Here is a 20,857-nt window from a genome sequence, read left to right as displayed (position 1 = left end):
CTGTGTTCAGAACCAGTGTGGATGATTTACAATCTCCAATTCTAACCACCTGACGCCTGTTGGTTTGGAAAGTCCCTGATCCTGAGACACAACGATGTGGACAGACCCAGATTATGAAGCTTTTTTTACCAACTTGTTAACGCAAATCTCTTATCAGCCAATTACTTGGCAGCACCTCAATGCATTTCAACATGTAGACATTGTGAAGACCACCTGCTGAAGTTCAAACTGAGCATCAGCATGGGGAAGAAAGGTGACGTTGCATGGTTGTTGGTGCTAGACGTTTTAATATGTGGTCTCTCTATATTAATTAATAATTTGATTTTCTAAAGTATAAAAAGTGTCTTCTTTCTGGGCTTTCCCCATTTGTGTTTGTGTAGGCTGTAGCCCATTTTGAATATACCGTATTTAAGCGTGTACCACACGCACATTTTTTCCCAAAAATTATCATTAGAAAATCAGGTGCGCGTCATACACGAGAAAATGTAATTCTGTAATGTTTACTTCTTCTGCTTGGACTCGCTCGCTCGCTCACTCGCTTGTGTTCTCTCTCTCACTCGCGCACTCGCACTCTCTCTCTCTCTCGCTCACTTGCGCGCTCTCTCTCTAAATGCTTCATACACAATCACAACACGCGTCATACACGGGGCAAAACGATTTTCGTGATTTTCTTTGTAAAAATTAGGGTGCGCGTCTTACATGAGGGTGCGGGGTACACAAGTAAAAACGGTGAGGTCTTTGGCCTGGGTCTACACTCACTAGACACTTTATTAGGTACACCTGTTCAACTGCTTGTTAGCACAAATATCTAATCAGCCAATCACATGGTACCAACTCAATGCTTTTCAGCCTGTAGACATTGTCAATACCACCTGCTGAAGTTCAAAGTGAGCATCAATATGGGGATGAAAGGTGACGTGGCATGGTTGTTGGTGCTAGACGTTTTAATATGTGGTCTCTCTATATTAATTAATAATTTGATTTTCTAAAGTATAAGAAGTGTCTTCTTTCTGGGCTTTCCCCATTTGTGACTATGTAGGCCGTAGCCCATTTTGAATAGAAGATCTTCGGCCTGGGTCTACACTCACTGGCCACTTTATTAGGTACACCTGTTCAATTGCTTGTTAGCACAAATATCTAATCAGCCAGTCACATGGCAGCAACTCAATCCACTTAGGCCTGTAGACATTGTCAAGACGACCTGCTGAAGTTCAAACTGAGCAACAGAATGAAGAAGAAAGGTGACTGAAGTGACTTTGGACGTGGCATGGATGTTGGTGCTAGACGGGCTGCTCTAAGTATTTCAAAAACTGCTGATCTGCTGGGATTTTCATGTACAACCATCTCTAGGGTTTACAGAGAAAAAGGGAAAACATCCAGTGAGTGGCAGTTATCTGGGCCTTGTGGATGGCCAGGCTGGTTTGAGTGGCTAGAAATGCAGCAGTAACTCAAATAAGCATTTGTTACAACCAAGGTATGCAGAAGAGAATCTCTGAATGTACAACACGTCAAACCTTGACGCTGAAGGGCTATGGAAGCAGGAGACCACACCGGTTGACACTCCTGTCAGCTAAGAACAGACAATCGAGGGTACAATTCACAAAGATCCACCAAAATTGGACAATCGAGGACTGGATAAACGTTGCCTGGTCTGATGAGTTTCAGTTTCTGTGGCGACACTCAGATGGTAGGGTCAGAATTCGGCATCAACAACATGAAAGCATGGCTCCATCCTGCCTTGTATCAATGGTTCTGGCTGCTGGTGGTGTAAGGGTGTGAGAGATATTTTCTTGGCACACTTTGGGCCCCTTAGTACCAACTGAGAATCATTTAAATGCCACAGCCTACTTGAGTATTGTTGCTGACCATGTTCTGCATGGCTACTTCCTTCATGATAACACGCCATGTCACAAAGCTCAAATCATCTCAGACTAGTTTCTTGAACATGTCAATGAGTTTAACTGCACTCAAATGGCCTCCACAGCCCTCAGATCTCAATCAAGTAGAGCACCTTTGGGATGTGGTGGAACGGGAGATTTGCATCATGGATGTGCAGCGGAAATATCTGCAGCAACTGGGTGATGCTGTCATGTCAATATGGAGTAAAATCCCTGAGGAACGTTTCCAGCACCTTGTTGAATCTGCTCCACAAAGAATTACGGCAGTTCTGAAGGGGAAAGGGGGATCCAACCAGGTACTAGCAAGTTGTACCTAATAAAGTGGCCGGTGTGTGAATATCTACCTGGAGTTTGGTGGTATACCCCCCTCTAGTGGTCACTTTTGGAAGTATATTTGGAACTTATTGGGGATTTATGGGCTTTGGGACTTGTAGCACACCATATTGACCACTACTGTATTTCTGTAAATGTCTTGATGTTAACATTGTTATGTGACGTTTCACGGCAGGTGCTTATATGCAATAAAAATGAATGACTCCTCCTGTTCTCATTGCAGTTTCTGCAGTCTCAACACAACCTTCAGCGTCTATGTGATTCGCACGGCCTACCGAGAAAACAGGATCCAATCGTCGAAAATCCGATACTTATTGGGGCCGTCTTTTGTGGGCTTCTATTTATTTCTGTTTGTTGTGTGGAGGATTATGAAAATGATTCAAAACAAATGCCTTTAAGTCTACAATTTATGTTCCCGGGAGAAGATCGAGAGTGTCTACCGAGCCATGTAGTTGAAGAAGAAACCTTGACAACCTTTAAGAAACTTCGAGATGAGATGTTGGGACAGCTTAGCTATTAGCTAAACAATCGAGCTTGATGGAGTGAATGGTCTCTTCTCATTTGTCAAGTTTTTTATGTTCTTCTGTAATGGAAGGTGCCACAAAATAAAAGTTGAGAGATTGTGGGCATTTTCAGTTACCAAGTGACCAGGAAAATATAGTGTAATGAAAGACTGATGACATCTTGACACATTTTTATCTTCCAGTCCGAGGACTTTCTACTTCTTATCTTTGAAATTATTGAATTTTTGTCATGCTATTATTGCCTTATCGTCCTTTGTCACTGTGTTGCATTTTGGGTGTGTTGGCCTTTTTGTGTTCCTGTCTTTGGGTGTACTCACACTAGGCATGTTTCTTCTGTACCGTGCCCGACTGTCTTACCTCCCTAGACCCCAGCTGGCCTGCACTCACACTTTGCTTTAACGTTCTGGGCCTGGGCGTACTTTCATCATGACTTTGCGACTTCGTGTAAAGCCTAAACAACATCCGAACACGGAGTGACACCATGCATGTCAAAATGATTTTATTTATTTTGTGGTTGTTTTGGAGTCGTGTAGAGTGGGATAACACTCTACCCTCTGACAGATTTATTTAATGTGCAGTGCAGCATTTTGCTGTTAATCGTGCTGTATGTACGAGAAAATTTACAAATGGTGTTGAGGAAGGAATTTGCAGCTTTTCCTGCCAACTACAATCTGACTTGTCACATCATTGACGTCATGTCTGTTTTCCACTCTCGGGCACGTTCAGCGATCACACTGTTCCTAAATGCTACTGAACTGTGATCGGGCCCACCTCCTCCAAGTTGGACAGGGCACAGTATGGTTGGCCGGGCATGGAGCAATCACACTAATCAAATTAACTAGACTTTGTGAGGTTACATCCAGACAAACGTGCTCTGGCACAGAACAAATTGCCAGTGTGAGTACACCCTAAAGCTGTTAGTTGGCTTGTAAAAGGGTTTGTGAAAACAACGAAAGGCGTGAGATTAAATAAACACAAATTCAGTAACTGCTTCAGATACCCGTTCCTTGTTGTGGTTGTACACCAAATGTCCAAAGTGGTATGAATTCTTAACTTTAGACCTGGTTAAAAAGTGTTCATCAGACAGAGGGGTCACTCTTCTGCTGAGCACCCAAAGGAGGGACCAATAAACCACCATAAAGCCGTGAGGTGATAGTGGACTGGAAATGGAGCGAGGCTCAAAGTCACCGAAGGGCTGGATGGTGGGGACCCAAGCCTGGATAAAGGATGACTGCGTTTGTTGGCAGGCTTCTCTGTTTGCTGTGGACACCTATTGGTTGGTGACAGCAAAGATATTACAGAGAGAGAGGGGCACCATGGCTAGTGATGGCATTAAGAGAATGGACACTGCCTGTGTTTTAACCTCATTTTTATTGATTATTTATGGACATTTAAACCTCCGCTCTGGTTTCCTCCCACAGTGCAAAGACATGCAGGTTAGGTGCATTGGCGATTCTAAATTGTCCCCAGTGTGTGCTTGGGGTGTGTGTATGCCCTGCGGTGAGCTGGCACCCTGCCCGGGGTTTGTTTCCTGCCTTGTGCCCTGTGTTGGCTGGGATTGGCTCCAGCAGACCCCTTTGACCCTGTAGTTAGGATATAGCAGGTTGGATAATGGATGGATGACATTTAAACCTCCACTTATCACTTGTTTTATTAGATCATTTACTTATTTATTTACTAGGAGATTACCCAGTGGTTTCACTGGCTGAGTGAAAATTTGTGGCTCTCATGAGGTAACGGCATTAATGACCCAATTCTATGATAGATTTGCCCCCGCATTTTAAATGTCGGCATAAAGCCAGACTCCTCGGTAGCAGCCGTGGTGCCAAACGACGTCATCTGAAAACACAAATTGTATTTCCTAATGTTCTGTAGAAAATTAGTTGAATGTGGATTTGCACCAGAAATAAGAGACAACAACGGTTCAGGTCAGGGGTGGGCAAAGTCATTCCTGGAGGGCCGAAGTGGCTGCAGGTTTTTGTTCCAACCCAATTGCTTAATAAGATGAACTTATTGCTCTAGAAATGCTTCTGCTTCATTTTAGCTGTTTAGATTTTGAACCCTTATTGCTTTTTTAAGTCTTAAAGAGCCGCATTCTCAGTTTTTAATTGCTCCTTATTAGCAATAAGATACAAATGACAAAAGAAACCAGCAGTTATCCATTTTGCTTGTTACCCTTTACACCTGTGTGTATTTATCGTGCACTATTTCGTTTAATTAAATACTTGGAAGGAAAGAGAAGAGAAAAAAGTGAAGGACTGAGAATCACCCATCCGTTTTACACTTCAAAGTATTTGGATGATATCCTTAGAATGGAAAAAAAATCTAGGATATGAGAATGACTTGACATAGAAGAATTAAAGCACTACCAAGCCATGAAATGTAAGTATTGCCAAGGATTGTTTTGTAATTAAGCAACTGGGTTGGAACAAAAACCCCGCCAGGACTGACTTTGCGTACCCCTGGTTCAGGTGGATGGCGTAAAGGTATTAATTTCACCTTGCCGTCTGAACAGCACATCCCTCGTGATTCAAATGTAACCCCTCTGTGCTTGGCAGTACTCACACGCGATGTCGATTTCTCCTATTGTAACTTTAGGATGTAGGCAATAATCTTTTTCAATGTTATAATTGAATCCCTCCATATACAGACCCTGACGCCTTGTGACGTGGTACCCTGTGAATACTGCATCCGTCGAATTTGATTCTGTTCAGCACGTTGTTCGGGTGTTTGATCCTTCTCTCGCGATCTGCTTCTGTCTCACTTTCTCTGTGTAACCTGACTGTTGTGGTCAAACGTAATTTCTGTTTCAAACGTGAGTGCGCGAGTGCATTATAATATGTTCTGTGGTCATATGTAATTTCCGTTTCAAACACGAAAAGAATTTTATATACAGTACAGGCCAAAAGTTTGGACACACCTCCTCATTCAATGTGTTTTCTTTATTTTCATGACCATTTACATTGGTAGATTCTCACTGAAGGCATCAAAACTATGAATGAACACATGCGGAGTTATGTACTTAACAAAAAAAGGTGAAATAACTGAAAACATGTTTTATATTCTAGTTTCTTCAAAATAGCCCCCCTTTGCCCTGATTACTGCTTTGCACACTCTTGGCATTCTCTCGATGAGCTTCAGCAGGTAGTCACCTGAAATGGTTTTCACTTCACAGGTGGGCCTCATCAGGGTTATTTAGTGGAATTTCTTGCTTTATCAATGGGGTTGGGACCAGCAGTTGTGTTGTGCAGAAGTCAGGTTAGTTGGACGATCATTTATTTTTCAACAGGACAATGACCCCAAACACACCTCCAGGCTGTGTAAGGGCTATTTGACCAAGAAGGAGAGGGATGGAGTGCTGTAGATGGTCATGAAAATAAAGAAAACACATTGAATGAGGAGGTGTGTCCAAACTTTTGACCTGTACTGTATATAGAATAGAGGATTGAAAGAAGAACATTTTGTGTGTTTGCTTGAAAATAAAAGCACAAAGCACATCACATCTACCTCTTGACCGTATGTGTCCTTGTTTGTCCGGCTCATCCTCGGACATGTTACCAAAGCTTCTGAGTCCAAAAGCTGCCAAGACCATCACACTGGCTGGTATTTCCATGACTGCTGATCTCCTGGGATTTTCACACACAACAGCCTCTGGGGTTTACTCCGATTGGTGCAAAAAACATCCAGTGAGGAGCAGTTCTGCACACAGGAACACCTTATTGATGGCAGGGGTCAGAGGTGAATGGTCAGACTGGCCACTCAGATAACCACTCTGAAGAGCGTCTCAGATAGATAGATAGATAGATAGATACTTTATTAATCCCAAGGGGAAATTCACAAAAATGTTAAAAATGTTACACTGGTCTGATGAGTCTCATGTTAGACTTTGAGGTCGCTGAGCTATAATAACAGGAGACCACATTGGGTTCCTCTCCTGTCAGGCAAGAACAGAAAGCTGAGACTGCGGTGGGCACAGGCTCACTAAAATTGGATAGTTGAAGACTGGAAACATGGTAGCCTGGTCTGATGAACCTTGATTTCTGCTGAGGAATTTGGCAACAACAGCATGAATCCATGTACCCACCCTACTGTATGTCAACAGTCCAGACTTCTGGTGGTGGTGGTGTAATGGAGAAGGGAATGTTTTCATGGCACACTTTTGGTCTATTTGTACCAATCAACCATCACTTGACCGCCATGGCCTATTTGTTGATGACCATGTATATCCCTTCATGGCATCATCTGCCTCCCCATCTTCTAATGGCTACTTCAAGCACGATAACACACCATGCCACAAACCAAACTGGCTTCATGAACATGACAAGGAGTTCAGTTTTCTTCAGTGGCCTAACCCACTCACCAGGGGCCTCATGTATAAACAGTGCATACACACAAAAATGTTGCGTACTCCTGTTTCCACGTTCAGATCGCGATGTATAAACCCTAAACTTCCCGTAAAGCCATGCACATTTTCACGGTAGCTTCTAACCATAGCGTACGCAAGTTCTCCGCTCGGTTTTGCAAACTGGCGGCACCCAGCGTCAAAGCAGTGCTACTGTTCCTGTGTGGTTTCCGTTTAGTTTTTAGATTTACATCCCAGCTGTGGTTTTAACAAATGCACTGAAATTAACCACATATCGTTTATTATTTTAAGGTATCTCATTGTAATCAACCCGTAACCATATAATGGTGCACCATATTGCCAAACTATTCTAAATACCATCACTGCTTTAGTGTTGTCATTCCCAGTGCACCACTGAGTAGGTAACCCACTGTATCTGAGTGTGGAATCACAGCTGTAGAGCAGCTGATCGGAGTATCGATATACAGTAATCCCTCGCTATATCGCGCTTCGACTTTCACGACTTCACTCTATCGCGGATTTTATATGTAAGCATACCTAAATATATAATGTGGATTTTTCGCTGCTTCACGGGTTTCTGCCGACAATGGGTCTATTAATTTTTGGTACATGCTTCCTCAGTTGGTTTGCCCAGCTGATTTCATACAAGGGATGCTATTGGCGGATGGCTGAGAAGCTACCCAATCAGAGCATGCAGTTAAGTTCCTGTGTGCTAATTGGCTCAGCGATGGAGCGTCAAATTCGATTCCGCTGCGTTAACCAGGAAGTCTCGTCTCGCTCATTCAGCATCATCGTGTTTCACTGTGTAAAGAGTTAACTTTTGTGCTCTTTTGTATTTATCTTTATGCATAGTCAATCCCTTCGTTATGGCTCCAAAACGATCTGCTCCTGCTACTGCTTCAGGGGCCGTGCCCAAGCGTTAACGGAAGATGCTAACGATTGTTGAAAAGGTAAAAGTTTTGAATATGTTGAAGAAAGGGAACAGCTATACCGCTGTAGGACGCCATTACGGCATCATTGAGCCCATGATTCTTTTTATTTAAAAAGGAGGAAAAGAATATAAGATCTACGGCCGCAGTGTCCTTTAACCAGGGTGCAAAAAGAGTTGTAAGTGGATGTAATAAGGCAGTAGTCTGGATGGAATCTGCTTTAGGGATTTGGATTGAAGACTGCCAGAAGAAGAACAACAGCGGTGCTACACAGTCGCCTGAAGAGGCTCCTTTAGAAGAGCTGTGATGCTCTCCTTTGTTGTGCAGTAAAATTAAACTCATCGTTATCGGACAAGTTGTTGTGTCATTGTTGGTGATTAACCCTAATTCATTTTTTACGTACAGTACTTAGTACATGAACATAGTTTAGTGTCACTGTACACACATTTACTGTATACAGTTTTTCTTGCATTGTACGTATTTATTGCTGGTGGCCTGTCTGTCGTAATGGCTGTAACATATGTGATATTGGAGACGCTTGATATCTTTAAAATAATATTTATGTTTGACTGTATATAAACAGTGTGTTTACATACATAATTTCAACAAATCTTACCTAATATCTAAGATAATACAAAGGGTTTATGCTGTATAACTGTGTGGGAAATGTTTATAATAGTGTGGGAGAGTTTATAAGGGCTTAAAATATATAAAAATAACTATATGAACATATGGTTTTTACTTCTCAGATTTTCACTTTTCGGGGGGGTTCTGAAACGCAACCCCCACGATCGAAGATGGATTACTGTACAGCGTCAAGCACATGCTGTCTCAGCCATGCGCACAGTCCATTTGAACTTCTCCTATACGATAAACACTTCAGAGCCTTTCATGTAGGGACCTCGCGGTTCGGAAACAGTTTCATCCCAAGTGTTCTAAACGAGGTCAATCAGTCCATCAGTTGTTCCTGGTAGAACTGTTTGTACTTATAACTACAATCACCTCACTGTAAACTTGCACTCCAGTTATAATATTGCACAACCTGCGCCACTTATTAAGCGCGTATTTACATATGATGACGACTGGCTTCTAAGTCGATTTAGATTTCCAAGCGCTATCTTCTTGGAGCTCTTGACATAATTTTTAAGATGAAATGCAGTAAAGCATGTTTATTACATTATACAGATAAGTCTTAAACTTCATTAAAATAATGTATATTGTTAATAATTAAACATGTGAGGACATGGTGGCACAGCGCTAGCGACAATCTGTTGCCCGTTTTGAGATTGTTCCTGCCTCACGCTGTATTCTTGCTGGGACAGGCGCAACACTGGATGGATAGAGGGATGGAATAGTTAAACATGTACTATGAAGATATTTCAATTTTTAATAAAGGTTTTGAAGAATTGGCGCTCTAAGCTTACAGATGGCTTGGCATTAATTACAGAGCTGATTGTGTGGCGATTGGTTACTTGGAGAAAGAAAAGGAAGGACAGGAATTGGAGGTTAGTACATTTGAGAGAGACGGTACTGCTGCAATAAATTATTTCATCGAAAGTTGTGCACGTCGCAGCAAGCATCTTGCCTGAGGCAGGAACAATCACTGCACAGGGCGCCAGCTCATCGCTAGTACTGCTCCACCGTGTCCCCATGTTTAATACATGCTTTAATTCCTATCATTATGACAATGATCTCAAATATACATCTTAACCCTTAAACCACCCAAACCTGCTATATTTGGTTCCCACTGCAATTTGCCAGCACGCTGGAGCCAAGTATATTCGGCAACATATATTCATTGAATGCCGCAACCGGCTATAGACGCTGCACAGAGCAATTTGTCAGCATGCCGGAGCTGATCAGTCAGTGCCATATATTCGTTGAGCAGCCAGCTCATGACCACTGCTGGCCCCGGGAGAACTGCAGCATCACTGTCCCTGGGATTTAGCCGCTGCACTAGACTAGCCGGCCAGCATCATCAGCACTTACCTCTGTGTGCAGCCAGTTCAAGCGCAGTTTGCTCGGTGATTTACTGAATTTCATCAATGGCGTCAGTTTCACCTTGCACATATAATAATTGACCGTTGCAGTAGTTGTTTTTGAAGTTTTTACAGTTCATTGGCAGTGTGTAAAATGATCAGTGTTGCAGTAATTGTGATGCTCTTTGCATGAAATTTTCTTTGTGAATTGTGACATTAACTTAAAAAGTGCAGCAAAAAAGTGTTTGACATCCAGGGGTGCATTGACCCCCCAAGTATGTGGCACTTCAAAATTATGCAGAGAGCTGTAAAATCATAAATATAATGGATTCTGTGTCCTGTCGGAGGAAGAGAAAGCCTGTTTAAGAAGCATGTAGTGTTTTACGCACATAGAGCACATAGAAGAACACACAGAAAGGAGCATTTAACGTGCTACTTCAGTTACAATGGGATTTGAGAAACTAGTAAATTAAATGATTTTAAGATGAAGTTTATGACATTCTACTTTGATGACAAAATAAAGTACATGATTAAAGTGGAAATTTCGAGATTAAAGTTGACATTTGGACATTTTGTTCAGCTGTGTCCCTATTTTTTTTTCTTCTCTCTGTACCCTAATACGCTTCTTTATGACACTCGGACGGTGGGCTATGACTCGTCTTTTCATGGCGACTCCGACATCTGACAACTTCTTTTTTATTTCGGGCACTGTGTGACTTTGTGAATTTGAGCTTTCGAGTTTCTCCGACACTCTGTGTCACTCGATCAACTTCCTTTTCTCGTTTATACAGCTGTTTAAACCAACAAATAGTATGTTTTCTTTGCCTCCACTTTGTATTCGCTGAAATTCTTCTATTTTCCCCGTGCTTTTGCCATTGCCTTTTCACAGAACGCTGAGCTTAAGGGCTATTTATATTGATTTGCATATTCAAAGAGGCGTAATTCTGGGAGGAGTTTGGGAGTGGCAGCAGGCTTGTGCACGTGCGTTACTTTTCACGCTGACCAGGATTTATTGAACGGAAGAACATGGAAGTTGGCGTGCACACAGATTTATGCATCTGGATTTTTTTGTGCATACGTACATTTCTGCTTTTGTCTGTACGCCATGTTTTAGTGTGAATTCTACGCATGGCATTATGCATGAGGCCCCAGATCTGTATCCATTACAACACCTTTAGGATGTTGCAGAACGGGTGATTCACAGCATGAATGTTGTAGCTGACAAATGAGCAGAAATGGTGTGATACAATAAAGTCAGCAAGGTCAGCAGAATCTCGAAAGGAATCTTTCTAACATCTTGTGGGATCCATGCCACGAAGAATTGAGGCTCTTTCAGGTGCAAGCAAGATGTCCTATCCAGGATTAGTAGAGTGGTCATAAATATCTGCTCAGCGAGTTTACACTCACTCAGGTGGCCACTCTGGTAAGTCCACCTGCTCATTAACACAAATCATATTCTCCTCCAAACAGCCAATGATGCGACTGTAGCTCTATCTACTGTACAGTGTACAGCGTGCAGGTCCAATCAAGAGCTTTAGCTGCTGTTTGACCAAACATATGAATGGGCAAGATGGACAAGTGCAGTTATACAGTACAGACATACAGTCCGGTCCATAAGTATTTGGACTGGGATACAATTTTGATAATTTTGACTCTGTGTGCCACCACAATGGATTTGAAATTAAGTAATCAAGATGTGATTGAAGTGTAGACCTGTGGTTTTAATTTAAGCTATTATCACACACGCACAATTAGGGGCCAGTCAGCTGGCTCGATCGTGCGTGAAATTACAAGAGATATGGGTCTGAGATATGGTATTAACACTCTTCTCTCCTTTTCATCTAAAAAAAGATGCCCAAATAAAAAGCCCGTACCTCAACAAATGCACTGATCTCCATATCCGTTGGTACAATGAAGAAACGCTCTTTTCTGGCTCCATGGAATCACCTCATTTCCAGTCCCGTCCTGATGACTTCAATTCCGTCCTTCCACATCTGACATCATCTACGGCTCCCTTGATCTCCATCACATCTGTTAATTTAATTTGTCCCTTGTCACGCACAAGCACATAGGGAGCAGCTGAAAGACCCGGCAAGCAGTTCGAAATCGCATGTCAGGGGACAACGGCAGTGTACTAACCTTTCTCTCTTTGTTCCATAAGGAAAGACGAAAATCCACCGCCGTGAGTTCACCCAAACAAATTAAACAAAGATGCCAGCCACTTCCGGGTTCCTTCCTTCCCTCTGGTCCCCATCTGATGACGTCCCCTCTGCCCAGAGGGGACTGGGCGGTCTCTTGGTCTGGAATCCCTACAGATTTTATTTTTTTTCTCCAGCCTCTGGAGTTTTTTTTTTTTGGTTTTTCTGTCCACCCTGGCCATCGGACCTTACTTATTCTATGTTAATTAATGTTGACTTATGTTTATTTTTTATTGTGTCTTCTATTTTTCTATTCTTCATTTTGTAAAGCACTTTGCGCTCCATTTTTTTTGTATGTAAATGTGCTATATAAATAAATGTTGTTGTTGTTGTCACCACTACCCATCCACCACAGCGGTTCCTTCCCAACATTCTGTATTAATTTCCATCCCCACCTCATAAATACTCCGACTGTCATTTCTTTGGTTGTCTGTTGTTATGTTGACAAATTTGACGATGCTTCTGAAAAGCTTCATAACCCAATAAACTTTTGTCAAATGTATCCGATTTTTGTTCTGATTTTGACCTTGTTTTCAGCAACTGGAACCTATGGCCAGTATACAGGGAGGCTCCCCAACTCTTAATCTGTCTCATCTCTTTATTTTGTCATACTATTTAACATATATTTATATATATATTTAACATATTTTTAACTATCCTCCGCATTGAGAGGAGTCAGATGAGGTGGCTCGGGCATCTGATCAGGATGCCTCCTGGACGCCTCCCCTAACATAATCTGGAATATAACGATCATTTTCATTTTTATTTGGTTGAAATCTTTTCCAGTCAATGACTGCCTGAAGTCTGAACCCCTGGCCATCTCCAAGTGTTGGTTTCCACCCTTGTGTTGCTTTGCCAGGCCTTTACTGCCTCTGTCTTCAGGTGCTGCTTGTTCGTTGGACTTTCTGCCTTCGGTTTTATCGTCAGTAAGTGAGCTGCATGGCCAGTTGGGTTGAGGTCAGTTGATTGATTTGGTCATTGAATAATATTCCACTACTTTGAGTTGAAAAGCACTCGGTTTGCTCTCACATTATGTTTATGCTTATTGTCCATCTGTACTGTGAAGCATAGTCCTGTCAGTTTTGCAGCATTTGTCTGAATCTGAGCAGACAGGAGAGCCCCCTGAACACTTCAGAATTCATCCTGCTACTTCTGCCAGCAGTCATATCATCAATAAACACCGGTGATCCACTTCTATTGGCAGTCATGCTAGATCAGGCCATAACACGGCCTCCAGCATGTTTCACAGATGATATGGTAGACTACAAATCATGAGCTGTTCCTTCTCCTGTTCCTGGTGTTCCACAAGGCTCTATCCTGGGTCCGCTGCTCTTCTCAATCTACATGCTTCCGTTAGGTCAGATTATCTCAGGGCACAACGTGAGCTACCACAGCTATGCTGATGACACACAGCTGTACTTATCAATAGCTCCTGAAGACCCTGATTCTATTGATTCACTAACAGAATGTCTGACTAGTATCTCAGAATGGATGAATAGTAATTTTCTCAAGTTAAATAAAGAGAAAACTGAAATTTTAGTGATCAGCAATAATGGATACAATGAGGCTATTAGAAATAAACTGGATACATTAGGATTAAAAGTCAAGACGGAGGTAAAAAGCTTAGGGGTGATTGTTGACTGTAATCTGAATTTTAAATCGCATATTAATCAGATCACTAGGACAGCATTTTTCACTTAAGAAACATAAGTAAAGTTAGACCTCTTATATCACTGAAAGATGCTGAGAAATTAGTTCACGCATTTGTTTTCAGTCGACTAGATTACTGTAATGCACTCCTCTCTGGACTACCCAAAAAAGACATAAATCGTTTGCAACGAGTGCAGAATGGAGCTGCTAGAATCCTAACTAGGAAAAGAAAATCCGAACACATTTCTCCAGTTTTGATGTCACTACACTGGTTACCTGTGTCATTCAGAATTGACTTTAAAATTCTGCTTATGGTTTATAAAGCCTTAAATAATCTCGCCCCATCTTATATATCGGAATGCCTGACACGTTATATTCCAAATCGTAACCTCAGATCCTCAAATGAGTGTCTCCTTAGAATTCCAAGAACAAAACTTAAAAGAAGTGGTGAGGCGGGCGGCCTTCTGCTGCTATGCACCTCAAATCTGGAATAGCCTGCCAATAGGAATTCGCCAGGCTGATACAGTAGAGCACTTTAAAACACTGCTGAAAACACATTACTTTAACATGGCCTTTTTATAACTTTATTTTAATCGTAATTTAACTTAATCCTGATACTCTATATGTTCAATTCATCATAATAACTATTCATGGTGGCTCTAAAATCGGTACTGACCCCTACTCTCTTTTCTGTTTCTTTTTCCGGTTTCTTTGTGGTGGTGGCCTGCGCTACCTCCACCTACTCAAAGCTTCATGATGCTCCAACAATGATGGACGGATTAAAAGGAAGAAGTCTACGTGACCATCATCATCATCAAGCCCTTCCGTGAGAACCCTAAATCCAAAGAGGACTGTTTCATTTATGTTAGGTAGAATGCCCAGAGGGGACTGGTCAGGGGTCTCATGGTCTGGAATCCCTACAGATTTTATTTTTCTCCAGCCGTCTGGAGTTTTTGTTTTTCTGTCCCCTGGCCATTGAACCTTACTCTTATTCGATGTTAATGTTGATTTATTTTGTTTTATAATTGTGTCTTTCATTTTTCTATTCTTTAATATGTAAAGCACTTTGAGCTACTGTTTGTATGAAAATGTGCTATAGAAATAAATGTTGTTGTTGTTGTTGTTGTTCTCTTCTCCATACTCCTCTCTGTCCATCATTCTGGTATATATTGACCTTAATTTCATTTGTCCAAAGAAAGTTGTTCCAAAACTGGACAGGCTTTTAAAACAACAACAACATTTATTTCTATAGCACATTTTCATACAAACAGTAGCTCAAAGTGCTTTACATGATGAAGAAAGAGAAAAAAAGAGACAAAATAAAAATTAGAATAAGAGAGCACTAATTAACATAGAATTAAAGTAAGGTCCGATGGTCAGGGAGGACAGAAAAAAAAAAAACTCCAGATGGCTGGAGAAAAAATAAAATCTGCAGGGGTTCAGAGGCCATGAGACCGCCAAGCCCCCCTCTAGGCATTCTACCTAACATAAATGATCAGTCCTCATTGTATTCAGGGCTCTCATGGAAGGACTTGATGATGACGGTCACGTGGACTTCTGGCCTTTAATCCATCAATGTAGGGACATCACGGTGCATTGATCAGGTGGTGAGGGCACAGATCACCACCACAGAAAACCAGAAAAAGAACAGAAGAGAGAGCAGAGGTTAGTACTGATTTTGGAGCCACCATGAATAGGAATGATAATTAATTGAATATACAGAGCATCAGGATTAAACTAAAATTAAGTTATGAGAAAGCCATGTTAAAGTAATGTGTTTTTACCAGTGTTTTAAAGTGCTCCACTGTATCAGCCTGGTGAATTCCTATTGGCAGGCTATTCCAGATTTTAGGTGCATAACAGCAGAAGGCCGCCTCACCACTTCTTTTAAGTTTAGCTCTTGGAATTCTAAGCAGACACTCATTTGAAGATCTAAGGTTACGATTTGAAATGTAAGGTGTCAGACATTCTGAAATATAAGATGGAGTGAGATTATTGAAGGCTTTGTAAACCATCAGCAGTATTTTAAAGTCAATTCTGAATGACACAGGTAACCAGTGTAGCGACGCCAGGACTGGTGTGATGCACTCGGATTTTCTTTTCTGAGTTAAGATTCTAGCAGCTGCATTCTGCACTCGTTGCAATCGATTTATGTCTTTTTTAGGTGGCCCTGAGAGGAGTGCGTTACAGTAATCTAGTCAACTGAAAACAAAAGCGTGAACTCATATCTCAGCATCTTTCAATGATATAAGAGGTCTAACTTTTGCTATATTTCTTAAGTGAAAAAATGCTGTCCTAGTGATCTGATTAATATGTGATTTAAAATTCAGGTCAGAGTCAATATTTACCTTTAAATTCTTTACCTCCGTCTTGACATTTAATCATAATGCATCAAGTTTATTTCTAATAACCTCATTATATCCATTACTAGCAAAATACACGGCTTTGCAGCGGAGAAGTAGTGTGTTAAAGAAGTAATGAAAAAGAAAAGGAAACATTTTAATAATAACATAACATGATTGACAATGTAATTGTGTTGTCATTGTCATGAGTGTTGCTGGCATATATATATATATATATATATATACACTGTATACACACACACACACACACACACACACATATATATACACATATACATATCTACATATATACTGTATATACACATATATATATATATATATATATACAAATCTACATATATATCTACATATATATTAGGGGTGGGACTCGATTAAAAAAATTAATCCAATTAATTAGAGGCTGTGTAATAATTAATCTTGATTAATCGTATGTAATCACACATGAAAATTTGCCCCAAATCGTAAATGTTTTTCTTTAATTTAAAAGGGTTTTAGTTAGCGACAGAATCAAATAATAGACATGGACATGAATATTTTAAACTCAAGCTCTTTTAATTTCTGAAAAAAATGCTTTTAAACTGCATTTCAATTCAAAACAGAAACAAAAATATCATCCCTGGCTAAAATTGGGCAGACTTAAAAATAAAGTGGTAGTTTAAGTACTTTAAGTACATTTTCAGAATGGTATTGTCTTTAACTAATAAAAATTTCAACAATAAGTGCAGTTTTTCTTCTTAAAAAAATAAGTCAGAAACATAAAAGGTAATTTGACCAGCTTCATCTTTAAACTCTAAATAACCTCAGCCAAAATTATTTTGTACATTAGACTAAAACAGTGTGATCATTGAACATTTTGTAATTAGATGTAATTAGAATTACTAACGGCCACGGAAGTCCAATGATCCCCAATAAGAGCCACAAAGTCCGCTTTCTGTAATGCATCTAATTTTGCTTGCTTTTCAGTGTGCACAAAACCACGCTTTTATCAAGGCTTCAGTCGGGTAGTCTTTTGAAATGAAATTTTCCTCCGATCAGTCGTAGGAACGCGCTTTATTCCGACTCTAACATTTTTGTAGCTCTGATGTGTGCATAAATGTCAGCGATGTACCAGAAAATCATGCATTGACAAAAGTTCCCCTTTGCTTGGAATTGAAAGTGTGATTAAATGCGTTATTTTTTGTTATGGAGTACATGCATCGAAGCTTCTCAGCTGTGCTTGTGCTAAGAAAAGGAAACATTTTAAAAATAACATGACATGATTGTCAATGTAATAGTTTTGTGACCGTTATGAGTGTTGCTGTCATCAAGGATTTGATTATAATTTCTTTCAATCAGGTTCGTATTTGGACAGTTTGCACAAAACCACGCTTTTATCAAGGCTTCCATCGGGTAGTCTTTTGAAATGAAATTTGCCTCCGATCAGTCTTAGGAATGCGCTTTGTATCCATTATTCATAAAGCTTCAATTGGTGATCTGTCTTTCTGCGTTAACCGCATATTTTTTCATACGTCTCAAACCAAAGGGATGCAAGGGTAAAATGAATCGGGAAGCGCGCGTACATACTCAGTGCACCCACTCTCGGGAATTGAACCTTGGACGTTGGCACTAGAGGCAAAGCCTCTACCATTGCGCCACGGCGTGTGGTTTGTCTATTTGAGAGTATGTAGATCGGGATATATATATATATATATATATATATATATATATATATATATATATATATATATATATATATATATATATATATATATATACAGTGGAGTGAAAACTATTTGCCCCTTCCTGATTTCTTATTCTTTTGCATGTTTGTCACACAAAATGTTTCTGATCATCAAACACATTTAACCATTAGTCAAATATAACACAAGTAAACACAAAATGCAGTTTTTAAATGATGGTTTTTATTATTTAGGGAGAAAAAATCCAAACCTACATGGCCCTGTGTGAAAAAGTAATTGCCCCCTGAACCTAATAACTGGTTGGGCCACCCTTAGCAGCAATAACTGTAATCAAGCGTTTGCGATAACTTGCAATGAGTCTTTTGCAGCGCTCTGGAGGAATTTTGGCCCACTCATCTTTGTAGAATTGTTGTAATTCAGCTTTATTTGAGGGTTTTCTAGCATGAACTGCCTTTTTAAGGTCATGCCATAGCATCTCAATTGGATTCAGGTCAGGACTTTGACTAGGCCACTCCAAAGTCTTCATTTTGTTTTTCTTCAGCCATTCAGAGGTGGATTTGCTGGTGTGTTTTGGGTCATTGTCCTGTTGCAGCACCCAAGATCGCTTCAGCTTGAGTTCACGAACAGATGGCCGGACATTCTCCTTCAGGATTTTTTGGTAGACAGTAGAATTCATGGTTCCATCTATCACAGCAAGCCTTCCAGGTCCTGAAGCAGCAAAACAACCCCAGACCATCACACTACCACCACCATATTTTACTGTTGGTATGATGTTCTTTTACTGAAATGCTGTGTTCCTTTTACGCCAGATGTAACGGGACATTTGACTTCCAAAAAGTTCAACTTTTGTCTCAGCAGTCCACAAGGCGTTTTTCCAAAAGTCTTGGCAATCATTGAGATGTTTCTTAGCAAAATTGAGACGAGCCCTAATGTTCTTTTTGCTTAAAAGTGGTTTGCGTCTTGGAAATCTGCCATGCAGGCCGTTTTTGCCCAGTCTCTTTCTTATGGTGGAGTCGTGAACACTTACCTTAATTGAGGCAAGTGAGGCCTGCAGTTCTTTAGACGTTGTCCTGGGGTCTTTGTGACCTCTCGGATGAGTCGCCTCTCGCTCTTGGGGTAATTTTGGTCGGCCGGCCACTCCTGGGAAGGTTCACCACTGTTCCATGTTTTTGCCATTTGTGGATAATGGCTCTCACTGTGGTTCGCTGGAGTCCCAAAGCTTTAGAAATGGCTTTATAACCTTTACCAGACTGATAGATCTCAATTACTTCTGTTCTCATTTGTTCCTGAATTTCTTTGGATCTTGGCATGATGTCTAGCTTTTGAGGTGCTTTTAGTCTACTTCTCTGTGTCAGGCAGCTCCTATTTAAGTGATTTCTTGATTGAAACAGGTGTGTCAGTAATCAGGCCTGGGGGTGGCTATGGAAATTGAACTCAGGTGTGATACACCACAGTTAGGTGATTTTTAACAAGGGGCAATTACTTTTCACACAGGGCCATGTAGGTTTGGATTTTTTTCTCCTAAATAATAAAACCATCATTTAAAAACTGCATTTTGTGTTTACTTGTGTTATATTTGACTAATGGTTAAATGTGTTTGATGATCAGAAACATTTTGTGTGACAAACATGCAAAAGAATAAGAAATCAGGAAGGGAGCAAATAGTTTTTCACACCACTGTATATTAACAAATTAAGTGAAGTCCTGACCTGAATCCAATTGAGATGCTATGGCATGACCTTAAAAAGGCGGTTCATGCTAGAAAACCCTCAAATAAAGCTGAATTACAACAATTCTACAAAGATGAGTCGGCCAAAATTCCTCCAGAGCGCTGCAAAAGACTCATTGCAAGTTATCGCAAACGCTTGATTGCAGTTATTGCTGCTAAGGGTGGCCCAACCAGTTATTAGGTTCAGGGGGCAATTACTTTTTCACACAGGGCCATGTAGGTTTGGATTTTTTCTCCTAAATAATAAAACAATCATTTAAAAACTGCATTTTGTGATTACTTGTGTTATATTTGACTAATGGTTAAATGTGTTTGATGGTCAGAAACATTTTGTGTGACAAACATGCAAAAGAATAAGAAATCAGGAAGGGGGCAAATAGTTTTTCACACCACTGTATATTAACAAATTAAGTGAAGTTGACCAAACAAAACATGAAAGATGTTGGGTTCGTAATGTCAGCAAAATAATAAAAGTAAAATTTTAAGAATGACGGCATTTTTTATTTGTATTTTCCATATTGTCCCAAATTTTTCTAAATTTGGAGTTGTAGAGAGTTCTGCTTCTTGAGCAATCTGCTGTTAGAATTAAAGTGCTACTGGCTTAAATAGATTTTTAAGTGGTGATTATATACAACTTACTGTACAGTATATATTCCTGTTTAAAGTTCTCCCACGTATAAGTTGGGGCTCCATTTTACCGTATAATTTCTGGTATTTGTATAATGTCGGTTGTAGAAGTTGAATGCGGAAAACTCACACTATTGGTTCAAGAGATTACGATATGCGAATGCCCACCTGAGAGAGTAATCACAGGGCACACAGCCTTTCGACTTTTTAATACCGTATATGCTCCAATAGTGGCTCCCGGCGTTTATTTGCAAAACTAGCCTCTGCTCCCGGTGCTTAATAGAGACCGGCTGCTATTAGAGACCGGCCATTAATTTTTAATATAAATAAAAAAAACCACCACACACCCCTTCAGAACGCAATATTTTTTTTGTGCGTGTCGGTACACGTATGTACACAAAAAATATTGCCTAATATTACAAAGAGCTACTTTATTTGAATTTCACATGCTGCATAAGACTGTTAAAGATAAATGGCAATGTTTTTTAACAAGGGGGCAATTAATTTTTCACACAGGGCCATGTAGGTTTGGATTTTTTTTCTCCCTAAATAATAAAAACCATCATTTAAAAACTGCATTTTGTG

At 40.4% G+C, this 20,857-nt stretch overlaps 1 protein-coding gene across 1 annotated transcript in view; it reads left to right on the top strand.

Moving 5' to 3' along the window:
• LOC120537828 (cation channel sperm-associated protein subunit delta-like) overlaps window positions 1-3,742 on the top strand; it is a 51,743-nt gene extending 48,001 nt beyond the window's left edge. Inside the window, exon 14 of the mRNA XM_039767054.1 lies at window positions 2,455-3,742. Within this exon, the coding sequence (XP_039622988.1) occupies window positions 2,455-2,629 (175 nt within the window). The 3' untranslated portion in view covers window positions 2,630-3,742. The remainder of the gene's footprint in view (window positions 1-2,454) is intronic.
• The last annotated feature ends 17,115 nt before the right edge of the window (window positions 3,743-20,857 follow it).

Source organism: Polypterus senegalus, chromosome 10 (genome assembly GCF_016835505.1).
Source record: "Polypterus senegalus isolate Bchr_013 chromosome 10, ASM1683550v1, whole genome shotgun sequence".
In the NCBI taxonomy this organism is placed as follows: domain Eukaryota; kingdom Metazoa; phylum Chordata; class Cladistia; order Polypteriformes; family Polypteridae; genus Polypterus; species Polypterus senegalus.
This window is presented reverse-complemented; position numbering and strand designations above follow the sequence as displayed.